The sequence below is a fragment of the Anabrus simplex genome, chromosome 1, assembly GCF_040414725.1.
Source record: "Anabrus simplex isolate iqAnaSimp1 chromosome 1, ASM4041472v1, whole genome shotgun sequence".
NCBI lineage: Eukaryota > Metazoa > Arthropoda > Insecta > Orthoptera > Tettigoniidae > Anabrus > Anabrus simplex.
Window position 1 is genome coordinate 1,294,936,605 of NC_090265.1, and position 21,691 is coordinate 1,294,958,295.

Sequence of the window (21,691 nt, forward strand, 5' to 3'; positions counted from 1 at the left end):
TTGAAACACTTGTTTTTTTAATTTTTTATATTAGAAATACTTGTTTTTCTTGTTTTCAACTATGCATGAGAGATGTGGACCCTCAAGGTTAGTGACAAAGCTTGTATTGATGCCGTTGAGATGTGGTGTTGGCACAGAATGCTGCATGTTCCCTGGACAGAAAGAAGAATAAGTTTGTCCATCATTGCGGAGCTCAATATCTCCAGACGCCTTTCTTCTCACATCAACCAGAGGATCCTTCAGTTTTTGGCCATGCTGTTATAAGACATAGTGAAAACCTGGAAAAAAAATGGTGATGTAAAGAAAAGTCGACCGGGTAAGTTGGTCATGTGGTTAGGAGCACACAGCTGTGTGCTCGCATCCAGGAGATAATGGCTTCAAATCCCATTGTCAGCAGCCCTGAAGATGGTTTTCCGTGGTTTCCCATTTTCACACCAAGCAAATGCTGGGGCTGTACCTTAATTAAGGCCATAGCTGCTTCCTTCACATTCCTAGGCCTTTCCTGTCCTATCGTCGCCATAAGACCTATCTGTGTCAGTGCAACGTAAAGCAAAAAAAAAAAAAAAAAAAAAGAAGAAGAGTCGAGGGTAAAAGTTCATGCAGAAGGACAGACAGTAGATGGTTAGATCAAATAAAAAAGATCACCGGTCTTCCTTTTCAGCGCCTTCTTAGAGAAGCAGAAAACTGTCGAAGGGTGGCAGAAAACAACAAAACATGCAACATGAGGGGGTCACGACGCTCAGGAATAAGTGGAACTACTGATGATGATGATGATGATGATGATATTAGTCAAACTTCTGTTAGTAATCCAAAGACTTTGTTCCATCAGCTGAAGGTAACACTGAATAAGGCCAAGCATTCTGCATGTAATTTAAAATAATAAAGGAAATCTTAAACTTAGGTACATTAAATGAAGCTATTATCATATTTTTTAAACACAGTAACTTTCATGAGGGATTTATTCTTGAACTTTTTTCATTCTCTATAATATTTACATTTGTACAGTAATATTTTACAAATCTGGAATCAGTCCTATGGTTAAAATTGTTCCTATAGCTGAAAGAAGTGTTTCAAGAATAAGCAGCTTTTATCTTTTCCAGCTTCTATTGGTAGTAAAATTTCAGAAGTGATCACAATCAATTTCATCATATTATTTAAACTTATAAACTTTGGATAACAATAATAATAATAATTTAACAAATTCAATTACAAGTTAAAGACTATGGGCAATTATTTTCTGTATCAGGAACAGTTTCATTATTGAGCTTGAGCTTCTCTTCCTCTTCAGCAGGTTCCTTAGAATTCAGTACCTTCATCTCCTTTTCAGGAATACTGGAAGAATTCCAAGGCTGGACGTCAGATGATGAAAACAACAAGTACAGGATACCCGCGATGAACAACATAATTGCAGAAATAAGAAATACTACTTGCCACTGCCCAGAGGTTTGCTGCAAGATAAACACATAACACTTACATTTTTATATTTATAATAAAAGTAATAATGAATCAAAAAGACATAAATAGAGATGTATAATACAGTATTACCCAGTAATGGAAATACTTAAGGCTTGTGTGTAGTTCAGATGATCAGGCTTTCTATCTTTGGACCTCTGTGGTATGGGAATGGCTAGAGATGAAGGAAAAACCAGGATTCATGATTTACTGAACCACACCAATATTGTATAAAGGATGAAAGGCAGAAGTCTGTGAAGGGCAGGACATGAGGGCTGCATGCCTGATCACATCCAGCTTTTCTGTAATACTTCTTGTAGCATAAGTTGGGGTACTATATCAAATATAATTTTTAAAATATGAAATGTAGATAAACCACCTTGTTGTATTCAATGAATTCCTCTGATATTTGTCTTAAGGTAAATACTGCATCCTGGTGCCAAAGGATGTTAGATCAGCTGTGTGAATTTAGCTCAGTTACCCTATTATGGGTCCCTGGGCACACAGGTATCAGTGGAAATGAAGAAGCTGACAAACTAGCGAAACAAGGCTCAAAAGGTTCTTTCACAGGACCAGAGCCCTTCCTGGGAGTGTCACTCCGAAGTGTGAGACTGGTAATATCCCAGAGGACAAACCAGTCTCACTTAGATATTTGGAAGAGGTTAACTATAGCAAGGCAGGCACGTGAACTTATCAAAGGGCCTAGCCAAAGTTATAAAAAGGTCCTAATGAATTTGAATAGGACCAGAATGAGAATGGTAGTTGGACTGTTAACAGGCCACAATACCTTACAGAGACACCTACACATCATGAAAATCACCCAGGATCCGATGTGTAGAAGATGCAGTAAGGAGGAGGAGACCTCCGCGCATGTGTTATGTCAGTGCGAAGCTCTTGCAAGCACCAGACATCGATACCTTGGGCCACATTTTGTGAGCCTGGAAGACATCAGGAATGCCAATATCCGAACACTAGTATCCTTTATAGGAGCATTAGGGCTGGACTAGGCAAACCTGTTTAAGGGGCACAAAGGGTCTTCATAGACCTACGTGAGGAGCTCTGCGAAGACAGGGCTCACCCATTTCTTATCTATCTATCTATCTGCATCCTGGGTACTTTGATTTGGTCAAATGGCTCTTTGGTTTTCTTCTAGTTGATGCTCAATTTCCTCTGCAGTCTATTTTCTAAAATTCTGAGTTCAGTAGAAGTCTTCAAGAGAACTATAGATTCACAATGCACTTCCTTCCCAAAACAAATACAAGCATTGTTCACTTAAGACTGTAATGGTTTTATAGCAATAAAAAAGCAGGTATAGTGAAATTAGTCTTGAGCCCAACCATTCTGTCTCTTTACTTGGAAAAGTATTTAATGGTGTTTATCTATTATTTTGATTTTCTGCTAGAACACTGAAACTATATATTTCTTGCAGGAAAGTACTGTAATGAAGTAGAGTTCACAAAGTCTTGTGCAAATAGAAATAAAGCATGTATTTAGAAATAAACTTATTGACAAAGAAATTTCCATATAACAAGGAGTTATCAGAATGATATGAAACATAGTATCAAAGTAAAACTGAAACTGAACACTTGAAAGATGACTGTCATACCTGGTTGTCCGTCTCTAGCTTGGATACAAGATGTGATGCAAGTAGGCATGGAGGCATACAGTTTTCGCATTGTATCATGTAGCATGTCTCTCCATATTTGCTGCAACTAGTCCTCTTGATTGTGTAAACTCCTAGGCTATGTGGTCCTACACATGTTCGATGGATGATAAATCTGGCAACTGGAATGCCCATGGAAGTGTAGCAATGTTGCAGAAGCATTCCTGTGAAACCCTTGCTATGTGTGGTTGTGTATTATTGTGCTGGAGTCCGGCTCCATGGCTAAATGGTTAGTGTGGTGGCCTTTGGTCACAGTGGTCCCCGGTTCGATTCCTGGGAGAGTCGGAATTTTATAATTGGTTAATTTCACTGACACGGAGACTGGGTGTATGTGTCGTCTTCATCATCATTTCATCCTCATCATGACACGCAGGTCGTCTACGGGCGTCAAATCAAAAGACCTGCATCTGGCGAGCCGAAATTGTCCTCGGACACTCCCGGCACTAAAAGCCATATGCCATTTCCATTTCATTGTGCTGGAAAATGCCTCTTAGAAAACCTGGCAACACATATTGTGGTATAGGAAACAAGAGAGGTCCACCTATTCAATATCATATAATGTTATAAGAAAAATTATAACATTTTATTATACTGGGTGTATGTGTCATCTTCATCATCATTTCATCCTCATCATGACACGCAGGTCATCTATGGGCGTCAAATCAAAAGACCTGCATCTGGCGAGCCAAAATTGTCCTCGGACACTCCCAGCACTAAAAGCTGCATCAAAACCGGTACCGAGTATAATAAAATGTTATAATTTTTCTTATAACATTATATAGTGTTGAATAGGTGGACCTCTCTTGTTTCCATTAGATTCTCGGTTCAATATGGAATAAATATGAAGTTTTTAAACTTGAATACATGTGGTATAGCATGTCCTGCATATATCTCTGTGCTGTCAATGTCCTTTGTATCACTACTAGGGGTTGAATATGATGGTATCCCCAGACCAGTTCATGAGTAATGAGGGAGATGTTCGTGCCATATTAAAGGCAGGATTAAAGTGCCATTGTCAGTGCACAAAGAGCCCATGGATTTATCAATGAAGACAACCCAGTTCCAGCCTGCACTAGTTCAGGTTTGTCCTTCATGACACCATTGTAAACAGAGATGATGGAGGGTGGGTGTCAATAATTGGACACGTAATGAGCACTGTAAGACTAAATTTCCTTTAGCCAAGTGCCTAGAAATGGTTGGGGCAGACACAGAGGTCTGTAACAATGGTGCTACAAGTGTCTGGATGGTGGACAAAATAACAGTTGGATCTGATCGTGCTTGCTGAAGGGTCAAGTGATCCTCTCTCCTGACAGTCAATTGAAGGTGTTCTGATCTGATTGTGTGTCTTCACACATCCACTCATGCCAACATCCCCTAACAGTCTGATGAGAATGGCCTAGGATATTGATACAACCATCCAACTTTATGCATTCCAGTAATATGTGCTCTCTCAAATATGGATAACTAGGTGAAATTTCTTTGATTGTGTCATAAAGGCATGTCGAGTGGTCAACAAGCTTTCCACACTGAGAAGTAGCATTCCAGTATGTATGAGTAGCCTCTGCGAGCCTTAACATTGGTTATGAGCAGTAGCACATTCACGGATTCTGATGGCAAGACCATTAAACTATCTGCTTGAGGTGAAACTGCATGTTGAATTTTGCAGCAAAATGAAAACTCCTTCTTGGTGCTTTTTTTAATTAATTTTTTTATGAGTCGTGTATTTCCTTGTCAATGAGGGTTCTAAAATAATATGCATACTTGTGGTACAAACTTCTGTAACTATGTTATGTTACAGTGACGTTAGACTTGTTTTCATATTGAGTACTTACATTTTGATATGTTAATTTACCAACAATGATTGGAGAAATAAAACCAGGAGCCACAGTTATCATGTTTGTTATGCCTAGGACAACGCCTGTAACATAAAAATAACAAGAAATTATTACTCAGGGTGTACGAGACATACCATCCAATAATAACAGGTTGTGATAAAGGAGGCCAGGACAATTAGAATGAGTATAGAAACCAACCCTCTAACTTATAATTTTCATTCAGATTCAAATAGAACAAGTAACAAAGTCATTTTAGACAAGGTCAGTAGCCCAAATACCTCAACAGCAGCTTCCATGGACTTAAATCACAGTTATGTTGCCAAAGCCACTTCTTCAGTGCCTAGTAGTTATGAAAATTTAAGATAAAGATCTAATAAGTAATTGTTTCATGCTGGGTCTGTATTGACTTACAAACTCATAAAATTCTGATTCTTTTATTATAATGTCCAACTACTCCGATATACTATATGCTGAAATAATAAATGTTAATTAGTGAGGAAAGCAACGGGAAACTACCTCACTCCTCATTTCCCTAGTATGCCTCTTCAGTGACACCTAGGCTATTTTTGACAGCTGTTGGTGGAGCTGTAGAGGATCAAACCAGCCTTTGGGCTGAATACCCAACATACATACAATAGCAAGAAACACATCAATATTTTACCCATAACATATAATATTCTCACTTATTTCACTCTCCAGTCCCTCCTCCTCCTCTCTTGATACCTCTCCCCTTCATATAATGGTAGCATTCCATAGTGATTAACCGAACTTCCAGTTCAGTGTCAGCTTGGCTGGCGGGCAATAAATAACAGAGTGAGGCTAATCAGGAGCAAGTACACAAACTTTCTTTTCTAGTTTTGTATCCATCTATTTCTTTTGATTATTTTCTACCTTTTTCTTCTTCCTCTGCTATTACAGCCTCACTGGACCACTAATCATTTTCTGGTCATATTCTTCTATAGGTTTTTTTCCTTTTCTACCTTCTTTCTAATATTTAATTTTTTATTTTTCTAGAAGTTCAGATTCAGGTACATATTATGCATTTCACTGCCAACATTATTTTAATACAACTTAATGTTCCATGTTGACATCAAACCTTCAATACATTTCTGAACAAGAAGACTTCAGTAACGTATAATGTAAAAATGTTTTAAAAATATTTCTCATAATGTTCTCCTTATTTACAATTTTTTTTTTAATGTGAACATTTTATTCTGGATTTCATTATTCTACATATGAATGAGAAGACTGTTTTTATTTAACAGAAAAATATGACTTGAATTTTCATATTTGTATTTTAATCACGATGTGCTTTTAAGTAAATATTTGTTTACTTTTTTGTAATTGAAATGATTTGTACACTTTATTAATAATATGGAGCTGAAGATGTAGTTGAGGATGTGTGGGATCTAGTAAACGCAGCACGGGTGATGTTTAAGGAAGCAAAGATTGTTATAAGTGGAATATTGTGTAGGAAGGATACTGACTGGAAGGTGATTGAGGATTTAAATGAGACTATGGAATGGGTATGTGGGGAAACTGGGAGTGAGATTTCTAGATCCTAATGGGTGGGTAGGAGATAAAGATCGGCGCTCATATGCCCTTCACTTAAACTGCAGTGGTACATATAAGTTAAGAATTTTGTTTAGAAGGTTTATAGGGAGGTACATTTAGGGAAACGGGGTGGTCTAGGGAGCAGTGACAAGGCTACAGGGATCAGGAAGTCAAGTAGGGATGACATAAAAATGTTAGTGTTGAACTATAGAGCCGGCCCCGTGGTGTAGGGGTAGCGTGCCTGCCTCATGCCCGGAGGCTCCGGGTTTGACTCCTGGCCAGGTCAGGAATTTTTCTCTCGACCTGAGGGCTGGTTCAAGGTCCACTCAGCCTATGTGATTAGAACTGAGGAGCTATCTAACGGTGAAATGGCGGCCCTGGTCTCGAAAGCCCAGAATAATAGCCGAGAGGATGCGCCGTTCTGACCACACGACCCCTTGTAATCTGCAGGCCTTCGGGCTGAGCATCGGTCGCTGGCCAGGCCAAGGCCCTTTCAAGGGCATTAAGTGCCGTGGGGGGGTAGGGTTGAACTGTAGAAGTATGTAAAGAAAGGAATAGAATTAAGTAATTGAATAGAATTATACTTCCCAGATATTTATTGTAATAGGAATTGAATCATGGCTGAGAAATGATATAATGGATGCAGAAATATTCTCACAGAACTGGACTGTGTATCGTAGACATAGGATAGGAATGGTAGGATGGTAGGAGGAGGAGTATTCATTCTCGTGAAAGAAGAATTTGTAAGCTACAAAAAAGATAAAGATGACAAACATGAAATCCTAGGCGTTGGGCTCATCTCTAAAATTAATAGGCAACTGGCAACTTGATGTATTTGGAGTATACAGACCGGCAAAGGGTAGCGCTGATGCTGATTCAGAATTATTTGATAAGATAATCAGCTATGTGGGAAATGATATGGAAAGGAACGTGATTGTAGCAGGTGATCTCAATTTACCAAATGTCAATTGGGAAGGTAATGCAAATGACCGGAAGCATAACCAACAAATGGCAAATAAGTTAATATGGGAAGGGCAGCTGATTCAGAAAGTGATGGAACCAACTAGAGGGGAGAATATTCTGGATGTAGTGCTAGTAAAACCAGATAAGCTCTATGAAGATACCGGAGTAATAGATGGTATTAGTGATCACAAAGCTGTTTTTGTCGTAATTAAAAATAAATGTGAGAGAAAGGAAGGTATTAAGATTAGTACCATATGGCTGATAAAACAGGCATGAGGGAGTTTTTAAAAAGCAACTGTGATCAATGCAAAACAGTATATAAAAATGAAAACAGTTTCTGGGATGGGATTAAAGCAATTGTTGAGGTATGTGGAAACAGGTTTGTGCTTTTAAAGGTAGTAAGGAGTGGTAAAGATCCACTATATTATAACAGAGACGTAAAGAGACTAAGAAGGAGGTACAGGGTGGAAAGAAATAGAGTTAGAAATGCCTATGGAATTAAGGAGAAATTGAAAGAACTTACTAGGAAATTGAATCTAGCGAAGAAGTCAGCTAAGGATAACATGATGGCAAGCATAATTAGCGGTCATACAAATTTTAGTGAAAAATGGAAAGATACGTATAGGTACTTTAAGGCAGAAACAAGTTCCAAGAAGGACATTCCAGGAATCATTAATGAACAAGGGGAGTGTGTATGCAAGGATCTTCAAAAGGCAGATTTATTCAGTCAGCAGTATGTAAAGTTTGTTGGTTACAAGGATAATGTCCAGATAGAGGAGGTGACTAATACTAAAGAAGTATTAAAATTTACCTATGACAACTGAAACATGCTACTGTAGCATGTTCTTTAAAATGATTTTACCCATGTCTCAATGAATATGTATCTGCCTTGCTTAAAGTGGCTTATGTACTTCTGCTTTCAATCGATAGAGGGCAGCTCCCTCAGTCGCGAGCACGAAGGATCATTATTTCGGTGAGACTCTTTTAATATCATCTCCTTGGAGAGAATGTTGTTGTGTTTATGCATGCTAATTTAATCATGGACCCCTCACACACAGGAGCCGCATTTTTACATTTCAAATGGGTGTTTAATAGATTTAAAGCTGACCTAAACTACCGCATCTTTATCATGCCTCGATGATTAATATTAAAGGTACTGTAATAGTTTGAAATGATATTATTTCTGCATTCTCTGTTTTCTTTTTCTTTCCTTCGTATAATGGCCGACCGATACGCATCTTTGTACTGGGGCGAGAAAGTTTGGTGTGTCAGTTGTGGACGTGATTGTGGTGCATTAATAACTGGGTCTCTGTTTATTTTGATGAGCTTCACTATGAAATATTTGCCATCGTTTGGAGGTATGCCCTGCGTGTCGGCTGGGAGATCCATTCTGGTCGTACGCAGTGTGTATGTGATGGGTCTACGCATGACCATGGGGTAACGAACGTCCTGCTGGCAATTGCCCTGGCTGAGCTAAGTATCTATAATTACTGTGTGACCTAATTTGTGAAAAGATGAGTTGCACTGTACGAGTTGCCTTGATTTATTTACTCGTACCAATCTGCTGGTATTGTTTGCCTAGGAGGGCAAAAAGTCATATGTTTGAATGAATGTGAGGAGGAATGAGTGGGGTGTAAGGATGACATGTCGATCAGCTAAATTAATTTTTATTTATTCTTTACCGTGCCTTGTTATTTCTTGGGTGCGATGTCGTTTATTTGTTTGGTGTCCGTCCTGGTTGTTTGTGACCTGGAGGGCGCCATGTTATTTCGTTTCCTTCATGGGCGTGTGCAGGCCCATGTTATTCTTTGAGATTGGCATTCCATTCATTGCTCCAGAGAGCTTTCTTTCTGCCCTTTGATGAAATCTTCCTTGGTCACACACTCTCTGGTTTAATTTATTATTATTTATCTGCTCCTTGGTGTGGGGAATCTTTTAACGGAGAGGAATTGTTGAAAAATGATTTGAAAAGATTTAATTTTTTCTCGCTGATGGAATGATCAAATTTAGCCCGTGGAAAAGATATTAACATCACAGCATTATGTTGCGAGGTCACTGATTGTTCGATGGAAACATTATATGAATAACTACGCCTGGTGTTTAAAAGAATTGATGAGGTCACGTAATGTTGAAATGTTTTTCATTTGGGTCAACATCAAACAAGTATGTATTGCCCTGTTTCAATGCTGGTATTTTCCCTTAAGTGATTTATTTGATTTGCCTTACATTTCAATAAACCCTTATTTAGTATTTATATGAATTTTTACTCATAGTAGTATTAGTCATTAACTTGAATTGCGTTGATAAGAGGGACATTTCCAGTTCAGGGCTGCATCGTTCGCCCTTCCTGGTCGGGGATCCACGCCTCATTTTTCTTTTCAATGCATGCATTTAAACATGTATGTATTATCTTTGGGGTGGGTGTGGCTCACAACAACGGCATTTACAGTAAGATTCAAAAGTTGCAAACTAGAAAAGCAGCTGGAATTGACAAGGTTTCGGGGGATATACTAAAGACAATGGGTTGGGATATAGTACCATATCTGAAGTACATATTTGATTATTGTTTGCATGAATTAGCTATACCAAATGAATGGAGAATTGCTATAGTAGCCCCTGTGTATAAAGGAAAGGGTGATAGACATAAAGCTGAAAATTACATGCCAGTCAGTTTGACATGCATTGTATTTAAGCTTTGGGAAAGCATTCTTTCTGAATATATTAGACATCTTTGCAAAATTAATAACTGGTTCGATAGAAGGCAGTTTGGGTTTAAGAAAGGTTATTCCACTGAAGCTCAACTTGCAGGATTCCAACAAGATATAGCAGATATCCTGGTTTCAGGAGGTCAAATGAACTGTATCGTGATTGTCCTATCTATAAGACATTTGATAGGGTAGATCATGGGAGACTACTAACAAAATTGGACTAGACAAACTGGGCGAGTTGGCAGTGTGGTTAGAGGCAAGCAGCTGTGAGCTTGCATCCGGGAGATAGTGGGTTCGAATCCCACTGTCGCAGCCCTGAAGATGGTTTTCTGTGGTCTCCCATTTTCACACCAGGCAAACACTGGGGCTGTACCTTAATTAGGCCAAGGCTGCTACCTTCCAACTCATAGGTCTTTCTGCTCCCATCGTCGCCATAACATCTATCTGTGTTGGTGCGACGTAAAGCCACTAGCAAAAAATATGGACTAGATAAATGAGTGACTGAATGGGTTTGCTATATTTCTAGGAAATAGGACTCAGAGAATTAGAGTAGGTGAATCTTTTTCTGACCCTGTAATAATTAAGAAGGAAATTCCTCAAGGCAGTACTTTGGACCTTTAGGTTTTCTTATATATATCAATGATATGAGTAAAGAAGTGGAATCAGAGATAAGGCTTTTGCAGATGATGTTATTCTGTACAGAGTAATAAATAAGTTACAAGTTTGTGAGCAACTGCAAAATGACCTCAATAATGTTGTGAGATGGATGGCAGGCAATGGTATGATGATAAACGGGGTTAAAAGTCAGGTTGTGAGTTTCACAAGTAGGAAAAGACCTCTCAGTTTTAATTACTGCATTGATGGGGTGAAAGTTCCTTTTGGGGATCATTGTAAGTATCTAGGTGTTAATATAAGGGAAGATCTTCATTGGGGTAATCACATAAATAGGATTGTAAATAAAGGGTACAGATCTCTGCACATGATTATGAGAGTGTTCAGGGGTTGTACTAAGGATGTAAAGGAGAGGGCATATAAGTTTCTGGTAAGGCCCCAACTAGAGTATGGTTCCAGTGTATGGGACCCTCACCAGGATTACCTGATTCAAGAACTGGAGAAAATCCTAAGAAAAGCAGCTCGATTTGATCTGGGTGATTTCCGACAAAAGAGTAGCGTTACAAAATTATTGCAAAATTTGGGCTGGGAAGACTTTGGAGAAAGGAGATGAGCTGCTCGACTAAGTGGTATGTAATACCAATGTAGTTGGTCCGTTATTGGATATAGTAAATTTTCCAGGTAACTCATTCCTCGTTGCCAGCGTTTTGCTCCAGTTCGCTAAGTTGGGCTGATCAGTCTTGTCTCATTTCCAAAAATTGATGCCTGCCTGACCATCAGATGATATAGATATTGATTCCTATAGGGAACCTGAAATATTTGTCCCGAATGAGTAAATTTATAATACCAATGTAGTTGGTCCGTTATTGGACATTATACATTTTCCAGCTAACTCATTCCTGGTTGCCTTTTAGAGGACAAATTGGGGCAAATATTTGTTTTTAGGAGTGGGAGTTTGGGATTGAAATAATTTACCAAGGGAGATGTTCAATAAATTTCCAATTTCTTTGCAATCATTTAAGAAAAGGCGATAGGGAATCTGCCACCTGGGCGATGCTCTAAATGCAGCTCATTGATTGATTGATTGATTGATTGATTGATTGATTGATTGATTGATTGATTGATTGATTGAAGATGATCCTAACGCATCAAAACATGTTCTGCATAAATATCATTGTCTTAATCTTGAACCAGCTCCAGTTTCCCAGGTGCAGTGAATGAGCGATCTCTATTTGCTTCTGTCCATGTAGGTGTCTTCTTCCATAATCTGCTTCAAATCCAGACCTCATCCAGGTAGATCATTTCTAATCTGATCAATCCATCTTTTCCTTGGCTAACCTCTTGTTCTTCTGCCTTTGAGTTTCTTCTCAAACCACACTCTAGCTGTTCTTTGTGGATCTATTCCTTTGAGATCACCAAATTATTTAAGCCTGGCTTCGACACAGATCACACTAAGGGGTTATTTCACTTGAACAAGATGGTGTACCTCATTGTTTCTTATTTGGTTCCTCCTTGTTTTCTGAATCATAGCTCTTAAAAACTTAATTTCCTCTGCTTGTAGTTCGCTGATATTTCTGTTGGTTTGAATGCAGGTTTCTAGACTGTATGTGGTAATTGGTACAAAGAAGGTTCTGTAGAGAATTAGTGTTTGTCTTAATGGAAGTTTTCTTACAAGATGATAAGTGTGCTACATTCTGTATGTAAATGTGCTTTTGTGAATGTTCTGTTTTTAGTTGAATTGTTCTATACACTATTATTAAGCGGGTGGACCTTATAATAAAAGAATAAGTAGATCAAAGTCTGTTAAAAATAGATGTTTAATTTTTGCATTAAGAACATTCTGCCTTCACTCATACTGCTGTTCTAAATAAAAAATCAAACTCAGACCAAGCAGAATGACCATAGAGTCTCCCGTCTGATAAATTGTTGAAAAACCCCATATATATATTGATTGAATAGTAACACTTCCTCAATTTAGTGGTGGCCTAAATGATAATGTACCGGGCGAGTTGGCCGGGCGCGTAGAGGCGCGCGGCTGTGAGCTTGCATCCGAGAGATAGTAGGTTCGAATTCCACTATCGGCAGCCCTGAAGATGGTTTTCTGTGGTTTCCCATTTTCACACCAGGCAAATGCTGGGGCTGTACCTTAATTAAGGCCACGGCCACTTCCTTCCAATTCCTAGGCCTTTCCTATCCCATCGTCGCCGTAAGACCTATCTGTGTCGGTGCGACGTAAAGCCCCTAGCAAAAAAAAAAAAAAATGATAACGTATACTTTGTACAAGCTAAAAGTGCATCAATTTTCCCCCAGTTGACCCTGGATGAAAACTGCAAGTTGGTTCCCATCCTCATTTTAATTATCCTGATCTCTTTTATTACTGCCAGTGGTTATTGGATGGCATTTTTCCTTCGCCCTGTAGATGCAACAGTTGTCTGACAAAGTAGGGCCTAACTGTTATGGTAGTAATGTGAGAATATTGGCAAATTTTTCTGTCATTACAGGTATGTTCCATAAAAATTTAGGAAAAGAAATAAAGGCTGATATGTTATTTGTTGAAATTTTCTATAATACATTTAAGGAAATTTTAATTATTTTAGTGAAATGTGATAAGAGTACCATAAATAAAGTTTGAAATTAACTGAATTTTATTTATGAAAGTTAAAGATTTCTTCTATCAATAATTGTTAGTTATGTACAGGGAGTTTTTCACATTCCGAGGTATTTGTATTCTGTATTACCTTTGTAGGATATTTACACCTACATTTCAAGTGCTTTTATTACCTTCTGTATAAAACAATAAAGTCTAATGATCTTTATTTAAGAAGTTAAAGGAAACTATCAATAAACATAATAATTAAGAAAATACTATGAGCAAAGAAAATCCAAAACACACACATGCATACTTGGGAACAGCTGAAAAACTACTGTGATATCAGACATGTGTACAAGGCCAGCTAACACACACACACACACACACACACACACACACACACACACACACACACACACACACACACACACGCACGCACACACACACACACACACACACACACACGCGCGCGCACACACCACCCCCTTCCTGTGTGCAGCAAATGAGCAAAGAGCTTGCCCATAGGCAAAACAATGCATGTGCCAGAGTAAAGCATGTCTGATCAGTCTGTATTATCATATTAATTCCAGTACAAAAGGACATACCTGCAAAATTGGGTCCAATATCCACTAATGATGCTAGAGGCCCAGTGGACACAGCTCCACTGCATGAGACAGACAATGTTAAGCAGATGATTGCTGCTACACTATTGCAACCAGAATATGCCAGACCAAGAACGAACAGGCCATTGAAGAGTGTACCTACAAATTAGGCAAAAATTAGAGACGTATTTAGGAAAAGTAGAGTGATGGAGGATTCAAACTGGCTATAGTGCCTACAAAGTCAATCCTCTAGTCTTAAATAAAAATATTTACTGGTAACTAACAAAGAGAAGATGTAACAGTGAAACAAATATTGGGGAGGAATTATTTCTTTCTACTTTTACCAACACTAAGTAACCATTCATGCTGGTTAACATAAGAATGTCGATCCAGACTCAGTCCAGTGGTATTTGAAGGTGCTCAAATACGACAGCCTTGTGTCGGTAGATTTACTGGCCCATAAAGGAACTCCTGCGGGACTAAATTCCAGCACCTCGGCATCTCCGAAGACCGTAAAAGTAGTTAGTGGGATGTAAAGCAAATAACATTATTAACATAAGAATGGGATCCAGATGTAGAAATAAAAACAGGAATTATCATTGCAAGAGGTGTGTTTCTAAAATTAATATATCTTTTTCACAACCATGAATTCCCATTCAAAATTTGTTGGCATGTCATGAAGTGTTAATGTGTTATAGTGTTATAACCTGGACACTAAAGGCTTAGTCAGTTAAGCCAATGTAAGCTTTAGAAATGTGGATGTATTGAAGAATGCTAAAGATGCCATGGAAGACCATGTCACTGACGAGGTCGTCATCTACTGTAGTGTGCTGGGAAATCATGTGGAGTTCTAACCTCACAAAATGCAGGAATGTAGCCTATTTCAATCACAACTTACAAAATGACAAATGCAGCCTCTCCAGGCCGGCCATCAAGATTACAACATAGAACGCAAGAAGAGGAGAGTCTCGGTTGCTCAGGGAGCAGCGCGTCAGCCTCTCACTGCTGGGTTCCGTAGTTCAAATCCCGGTCACTCCATGTGAGATTTGTGCTACACGAAGCAAAGGCAGGACAGGGTTTTCTCCGGGTACTCTGGTTTTCCCTGTCGTCTTTCATTCCAGCAATACTCTCCAATATCATTTTATTTGTGAGTCATTAATCATTGCCCCAAAGGAGTGCAACAGGCTTCGGCAGCTGGCACAATTCCTATGTTTGGCACTAGATGTGGGCTTTATTCATTCCATTCCTGACCTGGTGAAATGATTGGAAACAGGCTGTGGATCAGTGCCAGAAGAATGTTTGAGATAGAAAAGATTGCAAACACCGCTGGAGAAATAGAGAGGATGCACTTGGACTTCCTGAGAATCATTATAGACTATGAATCTCATGTTAGATCCGTATTGACGGTTGAACTTCTTACAAAATCAGACTGTTTTAATGATAACCATCTCACAGTTTTTAATTTTCATCATGTTTTTTAAGAAAAACTTTTCAACCTTTTTTTTGCTAGGGGCTTTATGTCGCACCGACACAGATAGGTCTTATGGTGAAAAAATTTTTCAACTAACACTTCATTTTGTGTGTCTGATGTTTTTAATTTATTATATATGTCATACTGAGGATGACCCTAGACCATGTCAAAACATGTCTATGTAAAGTTTCATCTTAATTGGATGTAAAATATTACAGTATTGACTAGGAGGATGTCAACATAATTTTTTACAATTTTGTAAGATGTTCCTGAGAATCACCGAGATGCATTAGCCTGGTTCAGGACAGTGTACTGCAGGTGAGCATACCATATACAATGCTGGAAATAATGACTCCAGTCACCATCAAGGGGTGCCTATTATCGTGTCACAAGCTGTAAACCGCACTATACAAAACTTTGTATCATACACAGAGCGAGTCGCCGTACTGCAACTCCTGGTCAGGATGTTAGATATAAGAGGGGCAGCAGGCTAGTGCAGTTAAGCCAGGAAGAACATTTCATTGTGCTTTACTAGGTTCAGACTACAGATGACTTTGTACCTGGAAGTCACCTCAGGATACCGCTCAACACATCTTCCAAATCTTCCGAAGGCAGACTGATTTCATTCTGGTCAAACAGCACTTCTGCAATAGCTTCAAATTGGTTAAAACCTACCCTAGAGTGAACATTGCATCTGACCATAATCTTTTAGGGGCATGCATCCAACTCTGCTTCAAGGCAATTCATAAGACCATGAGACCTGCATGGACAGACGTCAGCACAATCAAGGGGGAAATGATTCAGAAGAGGATTCATTAGCCAAGGAGGATTCAGCGTAACCTGTCTGAGGGTTTGATAGAGGTTTACAGTTTACAACAAATGCTCAGTGGAAGTTAAAAATAAAGCACTCATTTAATGAATCATTTTGATAAAGTTTTATTTACAACATGGGCGCCCGCAAGGGGGGGGGGGCAAGGGGGGGCACTTGCCCCCCCTGGAATTCTAAAGATGTTGATGTTCAATTGTTTAATATCATACCAGATTATTTCATAAACTGAAATTACTGACAGTCATCTAGCATATGTTATAACTGGAAGTTTCTGTAAACAATTTAATGTTGCTGACGTTATATTGGTTTTTATATTCAAGAAAATTGTTAATGTGCCCCCCCCTGGAAAAGATCCTGCGGGCGCCCATGATTTACAATATTAACTGACGGGAGGGTATGCAAAGTACGTTATGACACAATTTACTAGTTTTGAGAAAATCAATTTTTAAAGTTCAATTCGAAACCCACTTTGAATTATGTCTTCAGGAACCTAATACTGTTCACAATAATGAGGCAACTCATCATAATAAATTCCATATAAATTCACTTAGTTAGGGAGCCAAATAACATGAGGTGTCGCATAAACACATTTTGAAGAAATCTGGGTGGTTCTCCGTACACCTTCATGAAGTATGACTTACACTTAGCACATCCACATTTAGTAATATAATGCAATCCTGCACAGTAATATATATATAAATTAATTTTATTATTAAGAGGCGACGGTAGTCAAGTCAAGATCCACCTTTTATTTCAAAATATCGCCACTAGTCTCGTTGCTGTCGACAGCTAACTCCACTGATAGTTGCATCGTAGGTGCATAGATGTCAGTGAGAAACGCCAAGGCTGAGTGAGTGATTCCCCTCTCACCTTTCAGCATCACACCATCTTGTCGCCAGGAAGTTATGATACAGTACTTGCACGGACCTGATGGTGTTGACATTTGTACGGAATGCGAAACATTCCAGGAAATTATTGATCATGGGTTAGTGCTGAGCAAAACAGTCAACCATTTTATAAAATGGTTGAAAAATAACGTACTGTTTCCGATGTTGAAGTGAAGTAGTGCATCAACCCCGTCCCTGCCTCACGTCTTTCCCTGTACCGGCCAGTCAGTGATACATAATATAATTCTATTCCATGAAAATACAAACTGATATAAAAGAAGGGAATTCATTTACGCATTTCATAATCATATAGTAATACTTTGAATATACGACAAAGATTGTAACGTGACCAAGAATGGAATTTTCCAACAACCCTGAGTCAAGAAAAAGCCTTACAAAATTTATAACAGTTTTTTTCCTTGGTAACAAACAGTTCTGAAATAAATAAACAATGTATAAAACATCCCATTGTATATTGTGTTAAAATTTGGATTTGATCAAATAACGTGTTTTTGGAGACACGGAGGTGGCGGAATGTTGTCCCACAAAAGTTCTTTAACGTGTCGACACAAGGCTGACATATTTTAGCACCTTCCAATACCACTGCACTGAGCCAGGATCGAACTTGCCAAGGGGTCAGAAGGCCTGCGTTCCATCTTTTGAGCCATTGTGAGAGTCTCTTTGCCTTTACAAAGACGGATTTGAAGTCGTATGTTTTCGTATAAGTTTTAAATAATAAATGTTACAGCATCTAAAGATCCATTAGTTCTGTATTTCATGACTTGAGTGGAGTGTAATTAGAGTACAGTAACTACTAAGCTAAAAAAATACCACTTTATTCTCACTCTCGGTGACGTCAGGCCAGTGACATATGCTGGGATCAAGACGTGGGCTACCACTAGACTTAGGTTAGCCCTTTTCGATAGTTGGATTAGTGGACGTGAAGCATTTTGAGCTGCAGCCAATAGCCAATGGAGAAGCCTGTTGTGTTGTGAAGGCAGCTTTACGAGATACTGCCCTGGCCACTGCTACCGTCAACACCTGATCAGTGGAGATGGAAGCCTAAGGTTTAGCAAGTTAAAGTCCGGCTTTGTGACTAAATGGACAGAATGCTTGCCTTGGTCTGATGGCCCTGGTTAAGTTTTCAGAATCAACACCCTCACACTATTAATTTGCCTGGCTTTGGGACTGGGTGTTGATGATGTCTTCGCCACTCATTTTATCCTCATTAGGTCACCACCAAGCCTAAACAGATGCCATGCACCATTATTATTATTATTATTATTATTATTATTATTATTATTATTATTATTATTATTATTATTATTATTATTGATATTATTATTATATTAAATATGTTGAATTTTACAGCGGTCATTTCCATCATTCACTGGTTAATTAGCTTCCTTGGGAGATCAGTGGTGGTGTCCGACGCATGATCACCGGTTTGATTCCAATCAATAAAAGAGAACACTAAACCTGAAAGAATGCATTTCATTTTAGCAGATCTAACTATAAAAAGAAAACTATATTACTCCTATAGCAGGAGTCCTGCAGTTTCTTCCTAGAAGGATGTAGAAGTAAACGGGAGTGAAATACCATAACTCTGTTATCTATACAATTACGCCAGACATATGGAGGTGAGGAAGTATATACGATGAGTAATGCATGGTTGACAGTTAGCAGTGAAAATCTGGCAGAATGAAGCCTAGCACAGTAGCATAGCTATCTGTCATCATCCCTCTTCAAGGACAAGACTGTGCGACGCTGCGGCATCTGACGGAAACTTGCTGAACTACCAGCAATAGAATTTGGCCGACACTCGTAAGTCAATAAGCAGAGCTTTATTTAAAACACGATTAAGTATATAACGAATCCCTTTTTAAAGTATGTTAAAGTAGCCGATTAGAGAAAAATATAAACTTTCTTACAGTATAGTTTGCTTCTAATTTAAACACCATCTTGACTTAAAACAAGTTTAGGGAAACTGCAGTTCAGAGCTCAATTTTATATGGAGATTCATTATTGTAACTACCATTTAGTAACTATATTTGCATTTCTTTTTTAAATACTTTTACACTAATGAAAAGTGTATCACAGACTACCATACACTATAAAAACAAAATAATTTTACCTTGTTCTGTTTCCTTATAAAAACTCTTACAAACTTTTGACCCATGCTACAACAACTACTAAGCTGGTGGCCGGCCATTCCAGCTCCAGCCGCCTCTTAATGAACAATATTACATCCAGTATTGATACAGATATTATTTACTTAACCTACTCCTTAAGTATTTGATTAAATACAGTTCACCTCACAGAAAGTCACATTTCATTGACAGTAATATTATGTTCATATGACATTGTGTTGTTCATCGTCGCCATCATTGAGGGTGTCAGAGTGCAAGTCTCTTACTGTGCTTGCCAAGGAAATCTCCTTGTAGAAGTTGAGGAAAACTGGCAAGATATGTTGGATAAGATGCACTAAATCATTCTTCTTTTTGTCATAGATGGAAACTGGACCACTGTATGCTGCAGGTGGGTTTAGGGTGGCAATGCTGACCCCTCCCCAAAAATGAGACGTTTCCAAATTCACTGGCATCATGTTTTTCTTTTCTTTATTTTTTTTTTTCTTTTTTAATAATGAAAGGTGCCCAGGTCTCTTTTGTCAAAATGCAACAATTTTACTTCCCTCCAGTTGAGACAACCTCCATTTTTGTTTACTTTCAGATGTTGCAGAGGACCTCACAAAAGCACTGACAAATCCAAAACAATCTTCCCAGTTCATTTCCTTTACAATAAAAGGCTTCTTCTTAGGGGACTGCCTAATTAGACTCAGTCTTGAGGGTGATCAATGTTTCCACTGAACCTCTTCTTTGCTTTTCCTATCATACCGTGATCACAGTCGCATTCCATATGGGTACGGCCAGGGACTAGGAATTTATGATCAATGATCTGCAGCATTTTAGAACCTTGCAAAGTCATCATACACATTGCTGCTATGTTGTGTTTGTATCTGAAAACTTTGTGATGTGTTATATTTCTGGCTTCAAGTCATTGACAAGAAACTCGCACAGACAGGAGCTGACATCATTTCCACCCCTCCTGGCGACTGCTTCATGCCACATTATCCAATAACCCTAGCCTTCATCACAATCGTGAACAGTTAATTTTAATGTCAAGAGTTGGCTCTAAATAATAAAAATCATATGGTCTCAGCTACCATGTGCAGATAGTTTAATTTGACACCATCTGACCATCTGCTCATCAATTTCAAAGTTCCATTTTACTCTAGGCCTACTAAATGACAGACAGCGTAAATCAAATGTCTCTTGGGCATTTGTGGTTGAGATTCAATGAATCTTTTACATGCCCACATCGTATGACATGGAGTGTCGAATGGACTTTTCTGCCCTTCACAAATCTGACTACCTCTGCCGGGCTTGAACCCATTTATTTTGGGATCTGGAAGCCGACACTCTACCAATGATTATTGTCTTCCTTTTTGGATCACATCTTGAATCAAGTTTATCACCCAACTTCATTTTGTTTGCAATTTCTGTTTCCCTCAGGTGATCCTGGGGCTGTTTCTTCATGTCTTCCTTTCTTTCTTCTTGTGCCATGAGGGCCAGCAAAAACTTGCCACAAGTTTAACATGTATCTTCGTGGGGTTTCTTTATTGACATTTTCATGTCGTGGAACATTGCTTCAAAAATACACCTGCTCACTGTTTCACTTTTGCGTTCCTTTCTGTAGGCCTGTTAAATTTGAGCAAGTGCGAAGTATGATGGTAAATATTTCTTGGAAGTGTCTCTTCTAGTATAATGGGCTTTCATATGTTGGTAAATATTCTAAAAAAATTACCCACATATTCTAAATCTTCAGGTGACTTTGTGTGAAGAGGTTCATAAGCATCACTGCCATCTTCCTGAATAATCCCGTTAAGTAGGAAAGTTTCTTGTGCAACACATTTTCAAGAAATCTGGGCAATTCTCCGTACACCTTCATGAAGCATGACTTACAAATAGTCTTCCTGCCTCCATGCACTTCAACATGGTAGGTTACTGAGATTTGATGGAAATGATTATCATTAGATGGATTTTATATTCTTCTTGTTGCCTTTTTTTTAAAATTTCCATCAAATTACCAATGAAATTCAGTTGCATGTTAAATTCTCCCATACTCCAATATTGTGTAAATATCCCTTCATGATCTTCATGAGACAATGATGGTTTTTCATTGCATTTGTTATGACATAAGGCGAGTGTTTTCATTCTTTGCATTGTATAGGGATACCTTTATTAGTAGCATAGAAGGTGCAAAATGTGAGTCTATAAATTAGAGAGAACTTCATTACTATCAGATTTACAGCATGTTATAAGAATTATTACATCTATTCTCCAAATATATTTTTTGATAGTTTAAAGTTTTAAAGTAATGAAGTTAGCACGTTCTTATATTGTGCTTCTCATTCTTAGGTCCAAGACAGAACTCAGAACTGATCATGAATCAGTAACCTAACTCA

The 21,691-nt window shown here is 38.4% G+C and overlaps 1 protein-coding gene across 5 annotated transcripts in view; it reads right to left on the reverse strand.

The window, feature by feature from the left end:
- Positions 1-956: 956 nt before the first annotated feature.
- Positions 957-21,691, reverse strand: part of LOC136858275 (sialin) — a 116,446-nt gene continuing 95,711 nt past the window's right edge. For all 5 annotated transcript variants that reach the window (XM_067137688.2, XM_068228870.1, XM_068228866.1 and 2 more), the window contains exons 8-10: positions 13,983-14,138; positions 4,948-5,033; positions 957-1,448 (exon numbers count right to left, since the gene is read on the reverse strand). In XM_067137688.2, coding sequence (XP_066993789.2) covers positions 1,221-1,448; positions 4,948-5,033; positions 13,983-14,138 — 470 coding nt within the window. In that variant the 3' untranslated portion in view covers positions 957-1,220. The remainder of the gene's footprint in view (positions 1,449-4,947; positions 5,034-13,982; positions 14,139-21,691) is intronic.